Source organism: Rana temporaria (genome assembly GCF_905171775.1).
Source record: "Rana temporaria chromosome 11 unlocalized genomic scaffold, aRanTem1.1 chr11z, whole genome shotgun sequence".
NCBI classification, from domain to species: domain Eukaryota; kingdom Metazoa; phylum Chordata; class Amphibia; order Anura; family Ranidae; genus Rana; species Rana temporaria.
The window spans coordinates 1-26580 of record NW_024404490.1 but is presented as its reverse complement, the minus strand read 5'-3'; the positions used below and the strand labels follow the sequence as shown (position 1 = coordinate 26580).

The 26580-nt window shown below is 55.5% G+C and overlaps 1 protein-coding gene across 3 annotated transcripts in view; it reads right to left on the bottom strand.

Annotated features, from left to right (window-relative positions):
• PIK3C2A (phosphatidylinositol-4-phosphate 3-kinase catalytic subunit type 2 alpha) overlaps positions 1–21852 on the bottom strand; it is a 78704-nt gene extending 56852 nt beyond the window's left edge. For 2 of the 3 annotated variants that reach the window (XM_040334498.1, XM_040334500.1), the window contains exons 1-3: positions 21760–21852; positions 19645–19692; positions 2402–3580 (exon numbers count right to left, since the gene is read on the bottom strand). In XM_040334498.1, coding sequence (XP_040190432.1) covers positions 2402–3478 — 1077 coding nt within the window. In that variant the 5' untranslated portion in view covers positions 3479–3580; positions 19645–19692; positions 21760–21852. Of the gene's footprint in view, positions 1–2401; positions 3581–11908; positions 12070–19644; positions 19693–21759 lie in introns of those variants that run through there. The other variant, XM_040334499.1, reaches the window with a different exon arrangement.
• Positions 21853–26580: the final 4728 nt, after the last annotated feature.

The following is a 26580-nucleotide window of genomic DNA, read 5'->3' as shown; positions in this document are numbered from 1 at the left end:
GATTCTATATACAGCGAGTACACAGAGCTCCGGGATTATATACACAGTGAGTACACAGAGCTCCGGGATTATATATACAGTGAGTACACAGAGCTCCGGGATTCTATATACAGCGAGTACACAGAGCTCCGGGATTATATACACAGTGAGTACACAGAGCTCCGGGATTATATATACAGTGAGTACACAGAGCTCCGGGATTATATATACAGCGAGTACACAGAGCTCCAGGATTATATACACAGTGAGTACACAGAGCTCCGGGATTATATACACAGTGAGTACACAGAGCTCCGGGATTATATACACAGTGAGTACACAGAGCTCCGGGATTATATATACAGCGAGTACACAGAGCTCCAGGATTATATATACAGTGAGTACACAGAGCTCCGGGATTATATACACAGCGAGTACACAGAGCTCCGGGATTATATACACAGCGAGTACACAGAGCTCCGGGGCGTTGTGTCGGAGATGAGATTTCTTGGGTGAGTCACATGACAGGAAACGGATTACAGAATTCTCAGCCGATGTCACCACAGGATTGAGGAAGTTTCCCGAGATGTGAAATGCAGACGGTGCGTTTTATGACCTCCGCAGATACATGATGAGCGACTGACTCACCTTCCCCCTAATCTCACTTTACTACTGCCGCAAACACGGCTCCACATGTATATTTATTATCAGGGAGAGAGGGTGTGTGATCACAGTACCCCCATGTACCCCACTCCTTACACACAGTCCTGCTGCACCACCCCAACCTCATCCAAAGCATGCTACTATTCTCAGGCATGAAGAAGAGAGGGAGGAACGCCGACACCAGAGAAGAAGAAGAGGAGAGAGGGAGGAAAGACGACACCAGAGAAGAAGAGGAGAGAGGGAGGAACGACGACACCAGAGAAGAAGAGGAGAGAGGGAGGAACGACGACACCAGAAAAGAAGAGAAGAGAGGGAGGAACGACGACACCAGAGAAGAAGAGGAGAGAGGGAGGAACGACGACACCAGAGAAGAAGAGGAGAGGGAGGAACGACGACACCAGAGAAGAAGAGGAGAGGGAGGAACGACGACACCAGAGAAGAAGAGGAGAGGGAGGAACGACGACACCAGAGAAGAAGAGAGGAGAGGGAGGAACGACGACACCAGAGAAGAAGAGGAGAGGGAGGAACGACGACACCAGAGAAGAAGAGGAGAGGGAGGAACGACGACACCAGAGAAGAAGAGGAGAGGGAGGAACGACGACACCAGAGAAGAAGAGAGGAGAGGGAGGAACGACGACACCAGAGAAGAAGAGAGGAGAGGGAGGAACGACGACACCAGAGAAGAAGAGAGGAGAGGGAGGAACGACGACACCAGAGAAGAGAGGAGAGGGAGGAACGACGACACCAGAGAAATAGAGAGGGAGGAACGACGACACCAGAGAAGAAGAGGAGAGGGAGGAACGACGACACCAGAGAAGAAGAGGAGAGGGAGGAACGACGACACCAGAGAAGAAGAGAGGAGAGGGAGGAACGACGACACCAGAGAAGAAGAGAGGAGAGGGAGGAACGACGACACCAGAGAAATAGAGAGGGAGGAACGACGACACCAGAGAAGAAGAGGAGAGGGAGGAACGACGACACCAGAGAAGAAGAGGAGAGGGAGGAACGACGACACCAGAGAAGAAGAGAGGAGAGGGAGGAACGACGACACCAGAGAAATAGAGAAGGAGGAACGACGACACCAGAGAAGAAGAGGAGAGGGAGGAACGACGACACCAGAGAAGAAGAGGAGAGGGAGGAACGACGACACCAGAGAAGAAGAGGAGAGGGAGGAACGACGACACCAGAGAAGAAGAGAGGAGAGGGAGGAACGACGACACCAGAGAAGAAGAGAGGAGAGGGAGGAACGACGACACCAGAGAAATAGAGAGGGAGGAACGACGACACCAGAGAAGAAGAGGAGAGGGAGGAACGACGACACCAGAGAAGAAGAGGAGAGGGAGGAACGACGACACCAGAGAAGAAGAGGAGAGGGAGGAACGACGACACCAGAGAAGAAGAGGAGAGGGAGGAACGACGACACCAGAGAAGAAGAGGAGAGGGAGGAACGACGACACCAGAGAAGAAGAGAGGAGAGGGAGGAACGACGACACCAGAGAAATAGAGAGGGAGGAACGACGACACCAGAGAAGAAGAGGAGAGGGAGGAACGACGACACCAGAGAAGACGACACCAGTGGTCTGCAACCAATTTAGGGTGATCCCCCCACTTCCTGATTGGACACCAGGACAGCAATTGAGCTGAGACCTCCCCCACACCCTTATCACCCCTGACAACCCTTCCTCCCCAGAACGCAGTTTGGATGCCCTTGGGCTTGCATGTTATTTGATGGTAAGGTGGGATACAAAGCTGGACTCACCTCCACTGACTGGCCTCTGGGTAGCGAGATGTAGGCTGGCCTCAGGTTCAAGGAATGACTGCGAGTGACTGTAGCACCGGAAGGGGATTTCAGGTTGGCTTTCCTCTCGGACTGGGTGGTCTTCAGAGGTTTCTCTTCCAATAACACAGCATCCCAAGGATCTTCAGCCACAATCTCGCTGCAGGCGCCATCACCCTCCAGAGAGACGGCGCAGAGGTCCACACTGTCCACCTTGGGTTTGCTGAGAGGGTCCAGGTCCAGCCAATCAAATTTGCTGATGTCATCAGTCTTACTGGCCTTCTCTCCAGGAGAGTCTGCGCTTGTGCTTTGCGTTGTAGGAGTGTCATGATTGGCCTTTCCATTCCTCTGAAATTGTGAGGCCTTTGCAACTTTGTCTAATAATTTGGCCATGTCTGGGGTGAAGGGAGCAGAATAGGTGGGCAGAGCTCCTCGGGGGTGGAAGGGCGAGCTGGGTGGTAGGGCGTAGGAAATGAACGCAGGACGTGCCGGAAGACTGAGAAACAACGGCTCCCTGCGCTGCCCTGCAGACGCGTTGGGACTGAATCCGTTCTGAAATGGATCCACGCATTTTGGAAATGAAAAGGTTGGCGGCAAAGAAGAAGAAGGCACCGGAGCTTGCAATCTAGATGCCCACTGACCACCCGGGAACGACGGAGTGAAGCATGGTGCCGAGACCACCGGATTCAACACCGGCAGCTGGGTGGGAGCTGCTGCTTTGGGGGCTTCAAACATGTCATCCAAGAGAAACTTCTCTAGTTCAGCCATAGGAACCTTCTCCAGGTCTATACTCTGCAGGGACTTCCCCGACCACCTCCTGGCGTCCACTTCCGGGAACGCCATCAGATCGTGGTCCTGCTTGCTCAGGGCCGAGGGCGTGGGATGGGCTCTGGTGAACGTGGCGCCACGGCTGGCATACGGCTGTCTCCTCTCTTTGTGAAGCTTGTCCAAAGCTTCCGCTTCCATCTGCAAGGCTTCCTCCTTCCCCACATCCTTCGTTCCCAGAGGCCGAGCCGCCGAAGACTGTCTGAAGCCATTACTGCTGGAGATCTGGGCCATACTGGGCCCGGGAGACCACTGGATGGGTCAGATCTTCACATAAACCGGCCAGGCGATCGTCCCATTCACATAAACCGGCCAGGCGATCGTCCCATTCATGTCCTGGAGAGGGAAGACAATGGGAGATGTCAGCGAATACACAGAGAATGCAAATTACAAGAATGACAGAAGAAACAACGACAAAATATAACCAACAATGATGAACACAGGTCACCAAACGCCAAGAATCTGACAGTAAATGATAGAAAAGCGCTCAACAGCAATTACTGGGGTACAATGAACTCCCTGAACCCCTCAGTCTGCCCCCGCCATCCTACCCAACCCCTCAGTCTGCCCCCGCCATCCTACCCAACCCCTCAGTCTGCCCCCGCCATCCTACCCAACCCCTCAGTCTGCCCCCGCCATCCTACCCAACCCCTCAGTCTGCCCCCGCCATCCTACCCAACCCCTCAGTCTGCCCCCGCCATCCTACCCAACCCCTCAGTCTGCCCCCGCCATCCTACCCAACCCCTCAGTCTGCCCCCGCCATCCTACCCAACCCCTCAGTCTGCCCCCGCCATCCTACCCAACCCCTCAGTCTGCCCCCGCCATCCTACCCAACCCCTCAGTCTGCCCCCGCCATCCTACCGAACCCCTCAGTCTGCCCCCGCCATCCTACCCAACCCCTCAGTCTGCCCCCGCCATCCTACCCAACCCCTCAGTCTGCCCCCGCCATCCTACCCAACCCCTCAGTCTGCCCCCGCCATCCTACCCAACCCCTCAGTCTGCCCCCGCCATCCTACCCAACCCCTCAGTCTGCCCCCGCCATCCTACCCAACCCCTCAGTCTGCCCCCGCCATCCTACCCAACCCCTCAGTCTGCCCCCGCCATCCTACCCAACCCCTCAGTCTGCCCCCGCCATCCTACCGAACCCCTCAGTCTGACCCCGCCATCCTACCGAACCCCTCAGTCTGCCCCCACCATCCTACCGAACCCCTCAGTCTGCCCCCACCATCCTACCGAACCCCTCAGTCTGCCCCCACCATCCTACCGAACCCCTCAGTCTGCCCCCACCATCCTACCGAACCCCTCAGTCTGCCCCCACCATCATACCGCACCCCTCAGTCTGCCCCCACCATCATACCGAAACCCCTCAGTCTGCCCCCACCATCATACCGAACCCCTCAGTCTGTCCCACCATCATACCGCACCCCTCAGTCTGCCCCCACCATCATACCACACCCCTCAGTCTGCCCCCACCATCATACCACACCCCTCAGTCTGCCCCCACCATCATAACGAAACCCCTCAGTCTGTCCCCACCATCATACCGAACCCCTCAGTCTGCCCCCACCATCATAACGAAACCCCTCAGTCTGTCCCCACCATCATACCGAACCCCTCAGTCTGCCCCCGCCATCCTACCCAACCCCTCAGTCTGCCCCCGCCATCCTACCCAACCCCTCAGTCTGCCCCCGCCATCCTACCCAACCCCTCAGTCTGCCCCCGCCATCCTACCCAACCCCTCAGTCTGCCCCCGCCATCCTACCCAACCCCTCAGTCTGCCCCCGCCATCCTACCCAACCCCTCAGTCTGCCCCCGCCATCCTACCCAACCCCTCAGTCTGCCCCCGCCATCCTACCCAACCCCTCAGTCTGCCCCCACCATCCTACCCAACCCCTCAGTCTGCCCCCGCCATCCTACCCAACCCCTCAGTCTGCCCCCGCCATCCTACCCAACCCCTCAGTCTGCCCCCGCCATCCTACCCAACCCCTCAGTCTGCCCCCGCCATCCTACCCAACCCCTCAGTCTGCCCCCTCCATCATACCACACCCCTCAGTCTGCCCCCTCCATCATACCACACCCCTCAGTCTGCGCCCACCATCATACGGCTCTCTGAACCCCTCAGTCTGCCCTCCCCCCCATCATACGGCTCTCTGAACCCCTCAGTCTGCCCTCCCCCCCTATCATACGGCTCTCTGAACCCCTCAGCCTGCCCCCACCAACATACGGCTCTCTGAGCCCCTCAGTCTGCCCCCCATCATACGGCCCTCTGAGCCCCTCAGTCTGCCCTTCCATCATACGGCTCTCTGAACCCCTCAGTCTGCCCTCCCCCCCATCATACGGCTCTCTGAACCCCTCAGTCTGCCCTCCCCCCCATCATACGGCTCTCTGAACCCCTCAGTCTGCCCTCCCCCCCATCATACGGCTCTCTGAACCCCTTAGTCTGTTCCTCCATCAAAACAAAAGAAAATATTTGTCACAGACCATTTATAGAACACGTCCTAAAATAGCCAATAAAAAGATAGATTGCCTCCATCATACCGATCGTTATCACACTGAATGCTCAGCTGCACTGTGAAGGGTTCCCAGCTCTCTGCATCGTCACATCGGTCCTCAGAACCCCCTTCATAGAGGGACTCAGGATGTACGTAGAAGCCATGGAAAGAGTGAATGACGCCCACACACACCGTGACGCTGCAGGTAATTTCCATCAGGTAATAAACAAGCAATGAGCCGTAATCCCCGCAGGGATTATCCTTTTATCATACAGAGCCAGGGAAGCCACATGCACAAGGACGATCCAAGGACGATCCAACGGGGGCACTGCAGAGGACGCAGACTATGGGGGAGATTTACTAAACCTGGAGGGTGCAAAACCTGGTGCAGCTGTGTAACCAATCCGCTTCCAGGTTTTACTGTCAAAGCTTAACGGAACAAGCTGATTGGCTGCACCAGATTCCACACTCTCCAGTTTTGGTAAATCCTCCCCAGTAAGTCTCATGAAGATGGACAACAATAGAGACGCGGTCTTATAATGAGAACGTTCCTCCGATCAGTACAGGCAGATCCTCCAATATTATCATCATTAATAAAAATAGACCAAAAGCCCATCCTGAGGAATATACAGCCCACGTCTCCACGTACCCCATGAATGAAGACCTGACACAACCTATAGGCCTGGCAGTGACCTTTCACCCTTCAGGTGGTCCCATCAGCAGGTCAGAGGGTGAGCACATGGGTCATCCTCTCAGTCCTGGAATAGTTTGGGGCTTCATTTCCCTGGCGCTGCGCACCCATAACGTGTATACATAGACTTAACTTTCCTATTTCGCTCGATAAGGAAAGATTAAAGTTTTTGTAGACAAAAAATGTAAAACAAAAATCCTCCTACATAAGTTGTACTTGTTTATCTATAACGCTTCCTCTTCTACATCATTTCTAAGTCCAGAATTTCTACAAAATGTCTGAAATTCAAGGGGGGGGGAGGGTATGGCTTGACACACTGCACATCATAGAGCAAGGAGCTGAGTGTAATCTGAGAACTGAGTGAAGGGAATCAACACCCCCCTCTACATGCACAGCTGAGGCTGTAAAGGACTTGCTGGGGGAGGCATCTCTTGGGATTGTCTGGTGTCGGCAAAACTGTCGGAAAGGACGAATACAGATATCAGACAGAATGCACACAGGATAGAGGCAAGTATACCTCTTTAGAGGGAGGTGCTTTGTTCATTTTTTCATTTCAGGTGGTTTACAACGAACACTGTCAGGCCATTTGTTTTGTCAGCTCTGTCCTGTTGGGATATTTTCCTTCACTTCCTGTCCCACAGACAACAGGAAGTGAGAGAAAGTCTCCACAAAACAAAAGAGAATTCCCCAGAACAAAGAGGTCACATCCACACCCTGCCTGGGGAGACAATTATCACACATGGTGGAGATATATATATATAGTGGTCAGAGACCTCCCCTCTCTGGGTCACCAAGCTCACAGACTGCTGAGGAATGAGTGAGTGAAAAATATATATAGCGCTACACATGCGAACTGAATCGCCTCAGGGCGCTCGTTTGACCATTTCTCCCTTGAGCTCAGAAGAGATGGGTTTTGATCTTTCTCCTAAAGGCCAAGTGGTTCTCCTCCAACCGAATGGAGGTTGGCAAAGTGTTCCAAAGTCGAGGGCCCAGGACAGCAAATCTTCTTTCTCCTTTGGACTTGGAGTAAATTTTGGTTGGAGGATCGCAGAGCGCGATTGGGGTTGTAAGCTTTTATTTTGTCGCATAGATATTGGGGGGCATTTCCCCAAATACATTTATGCGTTAGACAGAGCGCTTTGAAAGTGACTTTGTCTTTAACTGGCAACCAATGAAGGGATCTCAGTGAGGGTGAGATTGATTCCCAAGGTTTTTTCCCAGTCACCAGACGCGCGGCTGTGTTCTGAACGACTTGCAGGCGCGTGATTTGGTATTTGGGGAGTCCTAGATAGAGGGCATTAGCATAGTCCAATCTGGAGTTAACAATTGTTCCCACCACGCCTGCTACGTCTTCTTTAGGAATAAATGGGATTAGTCTGCGTAATAAGCGTAGCAGATGGTGCGATCCGCTGACTACTGACCCTATTTGTGCGTCCATTGTCATGTGGGTGTCAAAGATAACCCCGAGACTTTTGACTTTGGCGCTAGGGGAGATGATTTTTCCCAGAATGGGCGGAGGTGTCCAGGTTGTTGCCAGTTGATTCTTCCGATTGGCGTGAAACAGGAGAAGTTCTGTTTTTGAGCCGTTGAGTTTAAGATAACTCTTTGTCATCCAGTTCTCTATCAAAGAGACATTTCTCTAGATCGCGATGATGATCCTTTTTGTTGCAGATACGAAAATACAATTGTGTGTCATCCGCATAGGAATCATAGAGCAGCTTTTGGCTGCTGATGATTTCAAAAAGAGGGCGGAGATAGATATTAAACAGAACCGGGGACAGAGGGGATCCTTGAGGGACTGCGCATGACACCGTGCGTTTTTCAGAAGGGAAAGGTCCCAGTTTCACTACTTGTGATCGGTTTTCCAAAAAGGAGGAGAACCAGGGTAAGTCACATTCCGCGATCTTGGCTACTTCAGCTAGCCGAATAAGCAATAGTTTGTGGTCAACCGTATCAAAAGCTGCGCTAAGGTCCAACAGTACTAGAAGACAAGGTTCTCCTTCGTCTGCGGCCTCAAGAGCATCATCCGATATTTTGAGCAGTGCCGTTTCTGTCCCGTACCCTGGACGGAAACCCGATAAGGATCGAGCAAATTATGGGTGTCTAAATGCTGTTGCAGCTGTTGTACACCTACTTTCTCCATTACCTTGGAAAAGACGTTGAGGCCTGTTATGGGACGACGATGTTCAGGGTCTTTGGGGTCAAGGGTGGGTTTCTTTAAGATGGGTCTGATTATCCCTTGTTTCAACAGGGAGGGCACTATGCCTTCCCTAAATGACTGGTTAATCAGCTGCTTGATGGGTGGAGCCAAAATATCGGCACATTCCTTCAGCAGTTTGGTGGGGATAATATCGTTAGGCGCTGTGCTATTTCGCAGAGTGCAGATAATATTTTTAGTGGCATCCAGGGAGACGGGTTTTAGAGTAAACATTGTTACTTGGGCCCGATTCCTGCGGTGATTGGGCTGGGGACTGCTGAGGGGGTTGAGGGGGATCCTTTCAATTTTGTTCACGAAATGGTCCGATAATTCATTGCATCATCTGATGTGGTCACCTTGCCGAAACCGGCCTGAATTCCGGTCCTGCAGAAGAGGACCTGTCTATAAAAAAGTATTCAGGGATCAAAACCAATGAAAGCCGAAGCACCACTGTGTGTATGGGGCGGTAAAAACTTGTCACAAAAGGGTTTTGATGGGTGGGTCCCATTGGGGTGAGCCCCGCACTCGCCCCATTCTCTGGTAGACGATCTCTCGGTGGAGTGTTTTGTCGGTCTCGCTGTTTTCCATTCAGGCTGATTCATATCACAGGATGGAATGCAGAGCGGCTTCTAAATCCGTCTGCAGCTCTCACCACAAAAATGTAAACAATACAATACAGGTTCTCCCACTGCAGAGATTCCGAGGAGCCGCTATGAAGGGGCATGGGGGCCGGCACACAGAGGTGGGTGACAGCGGCGCGCTGCTAGCGAGGTGCTCCGATTAACACCACATGTTGCTGGATGTCCGCCTGGGATTTCCTCAACCCCAAGGCCTAAAATTCCCAAATCTGGAGATTTCTCTTAGAAACAAAAAACACCCCAAAAAGTCCCAGAGTGAGTGATAACATGAAAACACCAATCCAGCAGGAAAATGCTATGGAAACTCCACAGATGGGACAATGACAGCCATACCCCCCCTTCACAGCCAACGACCGCACCCCCCCCCCCTCTGACAGCCAATGACTGCACCCCCCCCTTCACAGCCAACGACCGCACCCCCCCCTGACAGCCAATGACTGCACCCCCCCCTTCACAGCCAATGACTGCACCTCCCCTTCACAATCGCATATGGGTGGGCATAGCGCACCCCCGCTGACAGATATACCCCCCCTCCCATCGCTGATAGCCAACTGCCGCACCCCCACGCTGACCCCTCCCCCGCTGACAGAGAAAAGGGGGTCCAACCCACTACTAGCAAGGGGGACCTAATAAAGGGGGTCCAACCCGCTACTAGCAAGGAGGACCTAATAAAGGGGGTCCAACCCGCTACTAGCAAGGAGGACCTAATAAAGGGGGTCCAACCCGCTACTAGCAAGGAGGACCTAATAAAGGGGGTCCAACCCGCTACTAGCAAGGAGGACCTAATAAAGGGGGTCCAACCCGCTACTAGCAAGGGGGACCTAATAAAGGGGGTCCAACCCGCTACTAGCAAGGGGGGCCTAATAAAGGGGGTCCAACCCGCTACTAGCAAGGTGGACCTAATAAAGGGGGTCCAACCCGCTACTAGCAAGGAGGACCTAATAAAGGGGGTCCAACCCGCTACTAGCAAGGGAGACCTAATAAAGGGGGTCCAACCCACTACTAGCAAGGGGGACCTAATAAAGGGGGTCCAACCCGCTACTAGCAAGGTGGACCTAATAAAGGGGGTCCAACCCACTACTAGCAAGGGGGACCTAATAAAGGGGGTCCAACCCGCTACTAGCAAGGAGGACCTAATAAAGGGGGTCCAACCCGCTACTAGCAAGGAGGACCTAATAAAGGGGGTCCAACCCGCTACTAGCAAGGGGGACCTAATAAAGGGGGTCCAACCGGCTACTAGCAAGGGGGACCTAATAAAGGGGGTCCAACCCGCTACTAGCAAGGGAGACCTAATAAAGGGGGTCCAACCCACTACTAGCAAGGGGGACCTAATAAAGGGGGTCCAACCCGCTACTAGCAAGGAGGACCTAATAAAGGGGGTCCAACCAGCTACTAGCAAGGGGGACCTAATAAAGGGGGTCCAACCCGCTACTAGCAAGGGGGACCTAATAAAGGGGGTCCAACCCACTACTAGCAAGGGGGACCTAATAAAGAGAATCCAACCGGCTACTAGCAAGGAAGACCTAATAAGGGGGTCCAATCCGCTACTAGCAAGGGGGACCTAATAAAGGGGGTCCAACCCGCTACTAGCAAGGGGGACCTAATAAAGGGGGGTCCAACCCGCTACTAGCAAGGGGGACCTAATAAAGGGGGTCCAACCCGCTACTAGCAAGGGGGACCTAATAAAGGGGGTCCAACCCGCTACTAGCAAGGGGGACCTAATAAAGGGGGTCCAACCCGCTACTAGCAAGGGGGACCTAATAAAGGGGGTCCAACCCGCTACTAGCAAGGGGGACCTAATAAAGGGGGTCCAACCCGCTACTAGCAAGGGGGACCTAATAAAGGGGGTCCAACCCGCTACTAGCAAGGGGGGCCTAATAAAGGGGGTCCAACCCCCTACTAGCAAGGGGGACCTAATAAAGGGGGTCCAACCCGCTACTAGCAAGGAGGACCTAATAAAGGGGGTCCAACCCGCTACTAGCAAGGGTGACCTAATAAAGGGGGTCCAACCGGCTACTAGCAAAAGGGACCTAAAAAAGGGGGTCCAACCCGCTACTAGCAAGGGGGTCCAACCCACTACTAGCAAGGGGGACCTAATAAAGGGGGTCCAACCCGCTACTAGCAAGGGGGACCTAATAAAGAGAATCCAACCGGCTACTAGCAAGGGGGACCTAAAAAAGGGGGTCCAACCCGCTACTAGCAAGGGGGTCCAACCCACTACTAGCAAGGGGGACCTAATAAAGGGGGTCCAACCCACTACTAGCAAGGGGGACCTAATAAAGTGCCCGGTGGGGGTGTATCCCACCAAGGCGTGTTGCCTACTAACCAAAAAACTGTTTTGCCACAACCGATCCATTCCACTGGTGCACTGATGCGTCCTATACCTCCAAGGGTCACCCATGGTCCTCCAGTACATGACAGGAGTAGTAGTCCATAGGCGTAGATCACAAGCCTTTCCAGAGCCTCACAATAACAAGGCTTTTCCAGCGGTGTGTCCCCACTGGGGAGATTACCCGTCACTTCCTGTCCTGACCGGAAACAAGGGGAATCTATCCAATGGGTGAAGAGAGTGCAATAAATACCTCCCAGGGGTTCTAATCCCGCCTACTGAATGAAGTGAAGATCTGGTTGGAGTTGGGCTTTCACCTGACGATGTGATTGGTCTCCATAGTCCAGGCAGTTTCATCCCCGAAGCGGGTGACAGGAAGGCCTCACCATAATCATCTCCGTCCGCCGGGCGATGCGACTGATAAAGAGTCCGATGCCGGAGAGGAAGTCGGGGGAAGGATATCAGCGTTACACAGAGGCCTGCACACCAACCCCACCCCCAGCAGATAAATAGAATTAAATGCTGAATTCTCCCCCAACCTGCTCACTTCCTCCTCTCAGCCTCCATCAAACGGAACAAAGAACAATGGTGACAGCAGGAGGGGGGGGGGGGCATTACCAGGCTGGTAGATGTGGGGGGCACACAGCGAGGGGTGCCAGAGACAGAAGCCACGCTCTAATTGTTACCATGTGAACCTGTGCCCGGGGACGTTTCCTCTCTGCGCACAGAACAAGCCTTGTCTTCCTGGCAGCAGAGTGCCCCCCCCCACCCCCCCAAACACAATACAACCCGACAGACGCTTCCCAGGAACATTCCACATACAAAGCCCCCGCTTGGCACAGCCGGGAAAGGATCGGCACATTTCCTATTTTAGGAACAAGGCGGCCCCATGAAGAGTTAATAGCTGGCAGCTCTGTTATGTGGATCGCTGGCCGGGGAAATGATTAGCGAGTGGCTGGCGGGGAAATGATTAGCGAGTGGCTGGCGGGGAGTCCGATCTCTGCGCTCGTTATGTTAAAGATTAATGTCAGAGTGCTGTCTCTGCAATTCTAAAATTCCCCCCCGACAGGAGATCTACATACACCTTCCTCCCCCCCCCCCGACAGGAGATCTACATACACCTCCCCCCGACAGGAGATCTACATACACCTCCCTACAACCCCCCGCCCACCCCGACAGGCGCTCTACATACACCTCCCTACCGACTCCCCCCCCGACAGGCGCTCTACATACACCTCCCTACCCACTCCCCCCCCCCCCCCGACAGGCGCTCTACATACACCTCCCTACCGACTCCCCCCGACAGGAGATCTACATACACCTCCCTACCCCCCCGACAGGAGATCTACATACACCTCCCTACCCCCCCCCGACAGGGGATCTACATACACCTCCCTACCGACTCCCCCCGACAGGCACTCTACATACACCTCCCTACCCCCCCGACAGGAGATCTACATACACCTCCCTACCGACTCCCCCCCCCCCCAGACAGGGGATCTACATACACCTCCCTATCGACTCTCCTGCATGGGGAGAATGACTGAGGAGGAGGGGGGGGGGATGCACACCCTGCATGGGGAGAATGACTGAGGAGGGAGGGGGCACGCACACCCTGCATGGGGAGAATGACTGAGGAGGAGGGGGCACACACACCCTGCATGGGGAGAATGACTGAGGAGGAGGGGGCACGCACACCCTGCATGGGGAGAACGACTGAGGAGGAGGGGGCACACACACCCTGCATGGGGAGAACGACTGAGGAGGAGGGGGCACACACACCCTGCATGGGGAGAACGACTGAGGAGGAGGGGGGGGGATGCACACCCTGCATGGGGAGAATGACTGAGGAGGAGGGGGCACGCACACCCTGCATGGGGAGAACGACTGAGGAGGGAGGGGGCACGCACACCCTGCATGGGGAGAACGACTGAGGAGGGAGGGGGCACGCACACCCTGCATGGGGAGAACGACTGAGGAGGGAGGGGGCACGCACACCCTGCATGGGGAGAACGACTGAGGAGGGAGGGGGCACGCACACCCTGCATGGGGAGAACGACTGAGGAGGAGGGGGCACGCACACCCTGCATGGGGAGAACGACTGAGGAGGAGGGGGCACGCACACCCTGCATGGGGAGAACGACTGAGGAGGAGGGGGCACGCACACCCTGCATGGGGAGAACGACTGAGGAGGAGGGGGCACGCACACCCTGCATGGGGAGAACGGCTGAGGAGGAGGGGGCACGCACACCCTGCATGGGGAGAACGGCTGAGGAGGAGGGGGCACGCACACCCTGCATGGGGAGAACGGCTGAGGAGGAGGGGGCACGCACACCCTGCATGGGGAGAACGACTGAGGAGGAGGGGGCACGCACACCCTGCATGGGGAGAACGACTGAGGAGGAGGGGGCACGCACACCCTGCATGGGGAGAACGACTGAGGAGGAGGGGGGGCACGCACACCCTGCATGGGGAGAACGACTGAGGAGGAGGGGGGCACGCACACCCTGCATGGGGAGAACGACTGAGGAGGAGGGGGGGCACGCACACCCTGCATGGGGAGAACGGCTGAGGAGGAGGGGGCACGCACACCCTGCATGGGGAGAACGACTGAGGAGGAGGGGGCACGCACACGCTGCATGGGGAGAACGACTGAGGAGGAGGGGGCACGCACACCCTGCATGGGGAGAATGACTGAGGAGGAGGGGGCACGCACACCCTGCATGGGGAGAACGACTGAGGAGGAGGGGGCACGCACACCCTGCATGGGGAGAACGGCTGAGGAGGAGGGGGCACGCACACCCTGCTTGGGGAGAACGGCTGAGGAGGAGGGGGCACGCACACGCTGCATGGGGAGAACGACTGAGGAGGAGGGGGCACGCACACCCTGCATGGGGAGAACGACTGAGGAGGAGGGGGCACGCACACGCTGCATGGGGAGAACGACTGAGGAGGAGGGGGCACGCACACCCTGCATGGGGAGAACGACTGAGGAGGAGGGGGCACGCACACCCTGCATGGGGAGAACGACTGAGGAGGGAGGGGGGCACGCACACCCTGCATGGGGAGAATGACTGAGGAGGAGGGGGCACACACACCCTGCATGGGGAGAACGACTGAGGAGGAGGGGGCACGCACACCCTGAATGGGGAGAACGACTGAGGAGGCACGCACACCCTGCATGGGGAGAACGACTGAGGAGGAGGGGGGCACGCACACCCTGCATGGGGAGAACGACTGAGGATGGAGGGGGCACACACACCCTGCATGGGGAGAACGACTGAGGAGGGAGGGGGCACGCACACCCTGCATGGGGAGAACGACTGAGGAGGGAGGGGGCACGCACACCCTGCATGGGGAGAACGACTGAGGAGGGAGGGGGCACGCACACCCTGCATGGGGAGAACGACTGAGGAGGAGGGGGCACGCACACCCTGCATGGGGAGAACGACTGAGGAGGAGGGGGGGCACGCACACCCTGCATGGGGAGAACGACTGAGGAGGAGGGGGGCACGCACACCCTGCATGGGGAGAACGACTGAGGAGGAGGGGGCACGCACACCCTGCATGGGGAGAACGGCTGAGGAGGAGGGGGGGCACGCACACCCTGCATGGGGAGAACGGCTGAGGAGGAGGGGGCACGCACACCCTGCATGGGGAGAACGACTGAGGAGGAGGGGGCACGCACACCCTGCATGGGGAGAACGACTGAGGAGGAGGGGGCACGCACACGCTGCATGGGGAGAACGACTGAGGAGGAGGGGGCACGCACACCCTGCATGGGGAGAATGACTGAGGAGGAGGGGGCACGCACACCCTGCATGGGGAGAATGACTGAGGAGGAGGGGGCACGCACACCCTGCATGGGGAGAACGACTGAGGAGGGGGGGGGGCACGCACACCCTGCATGGGGAGAATGACTGAGGAGGAGGGGGCACGCACACCCTGCATGGGGAGAACGACTGAGGAGGAGGGGGCACGCACACCCTGCATGGGGAGAACGACTGAGGAGGAGGGGGCACGCACACGCTGCATGGGGAGAACGACTGAGGAGGAGGGGGCACGCACACGCTGCATGGGGAGAACGACTGAGGAGGAGGGGGCACGCACACCCTGCATGGGGAGAACGACTGAGGAGGAGGGGGGCACGCACACCCTGCATGGGGAGAATGACTGAGGAGGAGGGGGCACGCACACCCTGCATGGGGAGAACGACTGAGGAGGGAGGGGGGCACGCACACCCTGCATGGGGAGAATGACTGAGGAGGAGGGGGCACGCACACCCTGCATGGGGAGAACGACTGAGGAGGGAGGGGGGCACGCACACCCTGCATGGGGAGAATGACTGAGGAGGAGGGGGCACGCACACCCTGCATGGGGAGAACGACTGAGGAGGAGGGGGCACGCACACCCTGCATGGGGAGAACGACTGAGGAGGAGGGGGGGGCACGCACACCCTGCATGGGGAGAACGACTGAGGAGGAGGGGGCACGCACACCCTGCATGGGGAGAACGACTGAGGAGGGAGGGGGCACGCACACGCTGCATGGGGAGAACGACTGAGGAGGAGGGGGCACGCACACGCTGCATGGGGAGAACGACTGAGGAGGAGGGGGCACGCACACCCTGCATGGGGAGAACGACTGAGGAGGGAGGGGGGCACGCACACCCTGCATGGGGAGAACGACTGAGGATGGAGGGGGCACGCACACCCTGCATGGGGAGAACGACTGAGGAGGGAGGGGGGCACGCACACCCTGCATGGGGAGAACGACTGAGGAGGAGGGGGCACGCACACCCTGCATGGGGAGAACGACTGAGGAGGAGGGGGCACGCACACCCTGCATGGGGAGAACTGAGGAGGTGTTACTTCATAGCCCCCCCCCCCCGTGTTTTCTGAGTCCAACCCACTACTAGCAAGGGGGGGCCTAATAAATTGTCCAATGTGTGTATTGTGGGGTCTTGAAGTGGTTTTAATACAACTTTATTTATAAAGAGATTTCTGGACACTTTTATCCATTATGTGCCATCTGTGGTACCAACAAAATCCACCAACGCCCCTCCCCCATGTCTTACAGAAAACAAATGGCGCTCACATCTGCGTATCAGGAGGAGCTTATGTATTGGAAGGTCCTGGTTATGCCATAAAAACGTCTCTTTTTATTTTTTACTACAAGATTTTAGTAATGAGAATGGAATCAGCTGATTGGAGAAAAGCCAATGGATCCTCTATTAGTGATGAGGAAAGGGGAGGAGCTCTGAACTTATTCTCTCTGGAGAAGAGACGGGGGAGGGGAGAGGATTTCAGAAACACCGGACTGGTGACCCCACAATGGGGAGAAAACTTTCCCCCCCAACAAGACACCCGGCCACTCATTATTATTAGAAGAAAAGACGTTTAACCTTAAACTATGTAGAGGGTTCTTTACTGTAAGAGCGGCAAGGATGTGGAATTCCCTTCCACAGGCGGTGGACTCAGTGGGGGAGGGGCATCGATGGTTTCAAAAAAACTATCACCTGAACAACCACAACATACAGAGATATACAATGTAACTAGGGTGTCCCGATACCACTTTTTTTAAGACTGAGTACAAATACCGATACTCGCCGATACTGATAGGCGGCACTTATGGGCACTGATAGGACTCGCTCTCCCCCCACCCTCTCCGGCCCACCGACTCCCCCCACCTGCTCCGGCCCACCGACTCCCCCCGTCCTCTCCGGCCCACCCACTCCCCCAACCCTCTGCGGCCCACCGACTCCCCCCTCCTGCTCCGGCCCACCGACCCCCCCGCCCTCTCCGGCCCACCCACTCCCCCAACCCTCTGCGGCCCACCGACTCCCCCCACCTGCTCCGGCCCACCGACTCCCCCCGTCCTCTCCGGCCCACCCACTCCCCCAACCCTCTGCGGCCCACCGACTCCCCCCACCTGCTCCGGCCCACCGACCCCCCCGCCCTCTCCGGCCCACCCACTCCCCCCGGCCCACCGACTCCCCCCACTCCCCCAGGCCCACTGACTCCCCCCGTCCTCTCCGGCCCACCCACTCCCCCCGCCCTCTCCGGCCCACCCACTCCCCCCGGCCCACCCACTCCCCCCGGCCCACCGACCCACCCACTCCCCCCGTCCTCTCCGGCCCACCCACTCCCCCCGCCCTCTCCGGCCCACCCACTCCCCCCGCCCTCTCCGGCCCACCCACTCCCCCCGGCCCACCGACTCCCCCCACCTGCTCCGGCCTACCCACTCCCCCTGGCCCACCGACTCCCCCCACTCCCCCCGGCCCACTGACTCCCCCCGTCCTCTCCGGCCCACCGACTCCCCCCACCTGCTCCGGCCCACCGACTCCCCCCGTCCTCTCCGGCCCACCCAGTCCCCCCAGCCCACCCACTCCCCCCACCCTCTCCGGCCCACCGACTCCCCACCCTCTCCGGCCCACCCACTCCCCCCCGGCCCACCGACTCCCCCCACTCCCCCCGGCCCACCCACTCCCCCCACCCTCTCCGGCCCACCGACTCCCCCCACTCCCCCCGGCCTACCGACTCCCCCTGCCTCGGGAGCATTTGTGTGAGTACAAGTATCGGGACAACCCTACATGTAATACTGACACAGAGGGGGGGGGACTTGTGTCTTTTTTCACCTTCTATGTAACTTTGTTGTTCCAGTTTAATAGAAAAAATAAAAATAAAATCAGAAGTCATTGATTCCCATTTCCCATCCTGATAAATTGTCGGTATAAAATCCTCCCGGATACACAGAGTGTAATAATGAGGACCGAGTTACACACACCGGACAAAGCTGCATCGGGATTGGATGTTGGGGTTAGTTTGGAGCTCAGGGTCATGAAGGGGTTAGGACAGACACCTGGCAGGGAATCAAACACCTTTCCTCTCCAGTCTTCACCCGTATCCGGACTCCAGTCACCCTCTCCCCCCACCCTCTCCAGCCCACCGACTCCCCCCACCCTCTCCAGCCCACCGACTCCCCCCACCCCCCCGGTCACCCTCCAACGCTGCGAGGAACAAAGTTACTGATTATCTCCATAGAAGTGACCCCGGTGGGGGAGAGAGGACGGCGTTCCAGGACAGCGCAATACACAGCGACCTCTCTGTACAAAGGGGGCCGCGCCGACCCACCGCGAGGGAAAAAGGGGGCCGCGCCGACCCACCGCGAGGGAAAAAGGGGGCCGCGCCGACCCACCGCGAGGGAAAAAGGGGGCCGCGCCGACCCACCGCGAGGGAAAAAGGGGGCCGCGCCGACCCACCGCGAGGGAAAAAGGGGGCCGCGCCGACCCACCGCGAGGGAAAAAGGGGGCCGCGCCGACCCACCGCGAGGGAAAAAGGGGGCCGCGCCGACCCACCGCGAGGGAAAAAGGGGGCCGCGCCGACCCACCGCGAGGGAAAAAGGGGGCCGCGCCGAAACACCGCGAGGGAAAAAGGGGGCCGCGCCGAAACACCGCGAGGGAAAAAGGGGGCCGCGCCGACCCACCGGGAGGGGAAAAAGGGGGCCGCGCCGACCCACCGGGAGGGGAAAAAGGGGGCCGCGCCGACCCACCGGGAGGGAAACTAATATCTGAGGGATTGCACACTTGGGGGGGGGGGGGGGATCTGATAATGGACTGAACCCCAACATTGCTACAATGGAATTATCAGACCAAAAAGCCATTGGAGGAGTCTGAGGGAAGACACGAAAACCGGATCTCATCATTTCTCAGCTCTGAGGTCCCCCCCCCCCATAAATAGGCCCAGCACACTATCAATGTACAGCCTCCACCTGGGAGCCCCCAGAGTCCCTCCTATCCTGAACCCCAACAATGGACATCTAGGGGGTCCTTCGTCTACCACAGGAAGTGCGATGTTACATTGTTACACACATCGATCAGATAGAACATCTACAAGGAGGAGCAATCACCTCAGAATGAACGAGATCCGGGCACAGCGACTGTCCTGCACCCCCCCTTCACTTCCACTGGTCATACCGCCTGTGCCCGTTATTACCCCTCCCCCCACCCACCAGTACACATCAACAGAACCAGAGGACGACGAGCGCTCACTCACCTGTCTGGAGGGAGATGTGGGGGAGGGGAAGCAGGCCTCCCATCCATCCTGAAAGAGAGAGAAACTAAATTACACCGTACCCCCAAATGTAACCCCCCCCCCATCATTACACTGCGCCCCCAAATGTAACCCCACCACAGTGACCCCGCCCATCATTACACTGCGCCCCCAAATGTAACCCCACCACAGTGACCCCGCCCATCATTACACTGCGCCCCCAAATGTAACCCCAACACAGTGACCCCCCCATCATTACACTGCGCCCCCAATATAAACCCCCCCATCATTACACCGTACCCCCAAATGTAACCCCAGCACAGTGACCCCCCATCATTACACTGCGCCCCCAATATAACCCCCCCATCATTACACTGCACCCCCAAATCATTACACTGCGCCCCAAATGTAACCCCACAATAGTGACCCCCCATATAAACCCCACAATAGTGCCCCCTCATATTACACCCCCCCTCAAATATAACCCCACCACAGTGACCCCCCCATATCAGTACACTGCACCCCCAAACACCACAATTATGCCCCCATATCATTAGACTGCCCCCCCCCCCCCCCACTATAAACACCAGAGTGCCCCCATCATAAACACAATAGTGCCCCCCCCCCATAAAAACACGATCAGTGTCCCCCCATCATAACACTGCACCCCCCCTCCCCCCCAATATAAACACCAGAGTCCCCCCCATAACACTGCACCCCTCCCCCCCAATATAAACACTGCACCCCCCCCCCCAATATAAACACCAGAGTCCCCCCATAACACTGCACCCCCCCAATATAAACACCAGAGTCCCCCCCATAACACTGCACCCCCCCAATATAAACACCAGAGTCCCCCCCATAACACTGCACCCCTCCCCCCAATATAAACACCAGAGTCCCCCCATAACACTGCACCCCCCCCAATATAAACACCAGAGTCCCCCATAACACTGCACCCCCCAATATAAACACCAGAGTCCCCCCATAACACTGCACCCCCCCAATATAAACACCAGAGTCCCCCCCATAACACTGCACCCCCCCCAATATAAACACCAGAGTCCCCCCATAACACTGCACCCCCCCAAATATAAACACCAGAGTCCCCCCATAACACTGCACCCCCCCAATATAAACACCAGAGTCCCCCCATAACACTGCACCCCTCCCCCCAATATAAACACCAGAGTCCCCCCATAACACTGCACCCCTCCCCCCAATATAAACACCAGAGTCCCCCATAACACTGCACCCCTCCCCCCAATATAAACACCAGAGTCCCCCCCATAACACTGCACCCCCCCAATATAAACACCAGAGTCCCCCCATAACACTTCACCCCTCCCCAATATAAAAACCAGAGTCCCCCCATAACACTGCACCCCCCCAATATAAACACCAGAGTCCCCCCATAACACTGCACCCCTCCCCCAATATAAACACCAGAGTCCCCCCATAACACTGCACCCCTCCCCCCAATATAAAAAACAGAGTCCCCCCATAACACTGCACCCCTCCCCCCAATATAAACACCACAGTCCCCCCATAACACTGGACCCCCCCAATATAAACACCAGAGTCCCCCCATAACACTGCACCCCCCCCAATATAAACACCAGAGTCCCCCCCATAACACTGCACCCCCCCCATAACACTGCACCCCCCCCAATATAAACACCAGAGTCCCCCCCATAACACTGCACCCCTCCCCCAATATAAACACCAGAGTCCCCCCCATAACACTGCACCCCCCCAAAATAAACACCATGATAGTCTCCCCCAATATAAACACAATAGTCCCCCCATCATAACACTGCACCCCCCCAATATAAACACCAGAGTTGTCCCCCCATCAGAACCCCCCCAATATAAACACCACAATAGAGTCCCCATCATAACACTGCACCCCTCCCCTCATATAAACACCAGAGTCTCCCCATCATTATACTGCACCCCCCAATATAAACACCACAATAGAGTCCCCATCATAACACTGCACCCCTCCCCCCAATATAAACACCAGAGTCTCCCCATCATTATACTGCACCCCCCAATATAAACACCGTAATAGCGCCCCATTATTACACTCCCCTCCCCCCGGATCAGGTGACGTACGTCTCTCCCGGGGCTCTCCGGTGCCTCTGCTCAGATCACACAGCGTCGCGCGCTCCCGACACTTAGCGGTAGAGAGCGTGCGCGCTCTAGAGTCAGCTGATCCGGCACATGCGCTCTGCGTGTTGTTCCTCTCTCTGCTTTTCCTATACTGCCACCACTGGAGGATAGAGAGCATTACACCCACCAGTACTCAACAATGATCTTCTACACACCGATCAATACTGATCCACCCTGCACTGATCAATACTGATCATTACTGATCCACCCTGCACTGATCAATACTGACACCCTGCACTAATCAATACTGATCCACCCTGAACTGATCAATACTGATCCACCCTGCACTGATCAATACTGATCCACCCTGCACTGATCAATACTGATCCACCCTGCACTGATCAACACTGATCAATACTGATCAATACTGATCCACCCTGCACTGATCAATACTGATCAATACTGATCCACCCTGCACTGATCAACACTGATCAATACTGACACCCTGCACTGATCAATACTGACACCCTGCACTGATCAATACTGATCCACCCTGCACTGATCAATACTGACACCCTGCACTGATCAATACTGATCCACCCTGCACCGATCAATACTGATCCACCCTGCACTGATCAATACTGATCAATACTGATCCACCCTGCACTGATCAATACTGATCAACCCTGCACTGATCAATACTGATCCACCCTGCACTGACCAACACCGATCAATACTGATCCACCCTGCACTGATCAATACTGATCAACCCTGCACTGATCAATACTGATCCACCCTGCACTGACCAACACCGATCAATACTGATCCACCCTGCACTGATCAATACTGATCCACCCTGCACTGATCAATACTGATCCACCCTGCACTGATCAACACGGATCAATACTGACACCCTGCACTGATCAACACTGATCAATACTGATCCACCCTGCACTGATCAACACTGATCAATACTGACACCCTGCACTGATCAATACTGATCCACCCTGCACTGATCAGCACCGATCAATACTGATCCACCCTGCACTGATCAACACCGATCAATACTGACACCCTGCACTGATCAACACCGATCAATACTGACACCCTGCACTGATCAACACCGATCAATACTGATCCACCCTGCACTGATCAATAGTGATCCACCCTGCACTGATCAATACTGATCCACCCTGCACTGATCAACACCGATCAATACTGATCCACCCTGCACTGACCAATACTGACACCCTGCACTAATCAATACTGACACCCTGCACTGATCAACACCGATCAATACTGATCCACCCTGCACTGATCAATACTGATCCACCCTGCACTGACCAATACTGATCCACCCTGCACTGATCAATACTGATCCACCCTGCACTGACCAATACTGACACCCTGCACTAATCAATACTGACACCCTGCACTGATCAACACCGATCAATACTGATCCACCCTGCACTGATCAACACCGATCAATACTGATCCACCCTGCACTGATCAACACTGATCAATACTGACACCCTGCACTGATCAATACTGATCCACCCTGCACTGATCAACACCGATCAATACTGATCCACCCTGCACTGATCAACACCGATCAATACTGACACCCTGCACTGATCAATACTGATCTACCCTGCACTGATCAACACCGATCAATACTGATCCACCCTGCACTGATCAACACCGATCAATACTGATCCACCCTGCACTGATCAATACTGACACCCTGCACTGATCAACACCGATCAATACTGACACCCTGCACTGATCAACACCGATCAATACTGACACCCTGCACTGATCAACACGATCAATACTGACACCCTGCACTGATCAACACCGATCAATACTGACACCCTGCACTGATCAACACCGATCAATACTGACACCCTGCACTGATCAACACCGATCAATACTGACACCCTGCACTGATCAATACTGACACCCTGCACTGATCAATACTGACACCCTGCACTGATCAACACCGATCAATACTGACACCCTGCACTGATCAATACTGACACCCTGCACTGATCAATACTGACACCCTGCACTGATCAATACTGATCCACCCTGCACTGATCAACACTGATCATTACTGATCCACCCTGCACTGATCAACACTGATCAATACTGATACCCTGCACTGATCAACACCGATCAATACTGACAAACTGCACTGATCAACACCGATCAACACTGACACCCTGCACTGATCAACACCGATCAATACTGACACCCTGCACTGATCAACACTGATCAATACTGACACCCTGCACTGATCAACACCGATCAATACTGACACCCTGCACTGATCAACACCGATCAATACTGACACCCTGCACCGATCAATACTGACACCATGCACTGATCAACACCGATCAATACTGACACCCTGCACTGATCAATACTGACACCCTGCACTGATCAATACTGACACCCTGCACCGATCAATACTGACACCCTGCACTGATCAACACCGATCAATACTGACACCCTGCACTGATCAATACTGATCCACCCTGCACTGATCAACACCGATCAATACTGACACCCTGCACTGATCAATACTGATCCACCCTGCACTGATCAACACCGATCAATACTGACACCCTGCACTGATCAACACCGATCAATACTGACACCCTGCACTGATCAATACTGACACCCTGCACTGATCAATACTGACACCCTGCACCGATCAATACTGACACCCTGCACTGATCAATACTGACACCCTGCACTGATCAATACTGACACCCTGCACCGATCAATACTGACACCCTGCACTGATCAACACTGATCAATACTGACACCCTGCACTGATCAATACTGATCAACCCTGCACTGATCAATACTGACACCCTGCACTGATCAATACTGATCAATACTGACACCCTGCACTGATCAATACCGATCAATACTGACACCCTGCACTGATCAATACTGATCAATACTGACACCCTGCACTGATCAATACTGACGCAGGTAGTAGAGCGGTGTATCCGGGATCCACCCACACACTTTTCTTTCTGTATTTCGAAACTAAGTGCAGAAACAGTGCACATGACCGCACTCAGAAACAGTGCATGTGACCGCACTCAGAAACAGTGCACGTGACTGCACTCAGAAACAGTGCATGTGACCGCACTCAGAAACAGTGCATGTGACCGCACACAGAAACAGTGCATGTGACCGCACACAGAAACAGTGCATGTGACCGCACTCAGAGACAGTGCATGTGACCGCACTCAGAAACAGTGCATGTGACCGCACACAGAAACAGTGCATGTGACCGCACTCAGAGACAGTGCATGTGACCGCACTCAGAGACAGTGCATGTGACCGCACTCAGAGACAGTGCATGTGACCGCACTCAGAAACAGTGCATGTGACCGCACACAGAAACAGTGCATGTGACCGCACTCAGAGACAGTGCATGTGACCGCACTCAGAGACAGTGCATGTGACTGCACTCAGAAACAGTGCACGTGACTGCACTCAGAAACAGTGCACGTGATCGCACTCAGCAACAGTGCATGTGACCGCACGCAGCAACAGTGCATGTGACCGCACTCAGAAACAGTGCATGTGACTGCACTCAGAAACAGTGCATGTGACTGCACTCAGAAACAGTGCATGTGACCGCACTCAGAAACAGTGCATGTGACCGCACTCAGAAACAGTGCATGTGACCGCACTCAGAAACAGTGCATGTGACTGCACTCAGAAACAGTGCACGTGACCGCACTCAGCAACAGTGCATGTGACCGCACGCAGCAACAGTGCATGTGACCGCACGCAGCAACAGTGCATGTGACCGCACGCAGCAACAGTGCATGTGACCTCACTCAGAAACAGTGCATGTGACTGCACTCAGAAACAGTGCATGTGACCGCATTCAGAAACAGTGCATGTGACCTCACTCAGCAAGAGTGCATGTGACCGCACACAGAAACAGTGCATGTGACCTCACTCAGCAACAGTGCATGTGACCTCACTCAGAAACAGTGCATGTGACCTCACTCAGAAACAGTGCATGTGACTGCACTCAGCAACAGTGCACATGACTGCACTCAGCAACAGTGCATGTGACTGCACTCAGAAACAGTGCATGTGACCGCACTCAGAAACAGTGCACGTGACCGCGCTCAGCAACAGTGCATGTGATCGCACTCAGAAACAGTGCATGTGACTGCACTCAGAAACAGTGCATGTGACCGCACACATAAACAGTGCATGTGACCGCACACAGAAACAGTGCATGTGACTGCACTCAGAAACAGTGCACGTGACCACACTCAGAAACAGTGCATGTGACCGCACTCAGAAACAGTGCACGTGACCGCACTCAGAAACAGTGCATGTGACCGCACACAGAAACAGTGCATGTGACCGCACACAGAAACAGTGCATGTGACCGCACTCAGAGACAGTGCATGTGACCGCACACAGAAACAGTGCATGTGACCGCACTCAGAAACAGTGCATGTGACCGCATTCAGAAACAGTGCATGTGACCGCATTCAGAAACAGTGCACGTGACCGCACTCAGAAACAGTGCATGTGACCGCATTCAGAAATAGTGCATGTGACCGCATTCAGAAACAGTGCATGTGACCGCATTCAGAAACAGTGCATGTGACCGCACTAAGAAACAGTGCATGTGACTGCACTCAGAAACAGTGCACGTGACTGCACTCAGAAACAGTGCACGTGATCGCACTCAGCAACAGTGCATGTGACCGCACGCAGCAACAGTGCATGTGACCGCACTCAGAAACAGTGCATGTGACTGCACTCAGA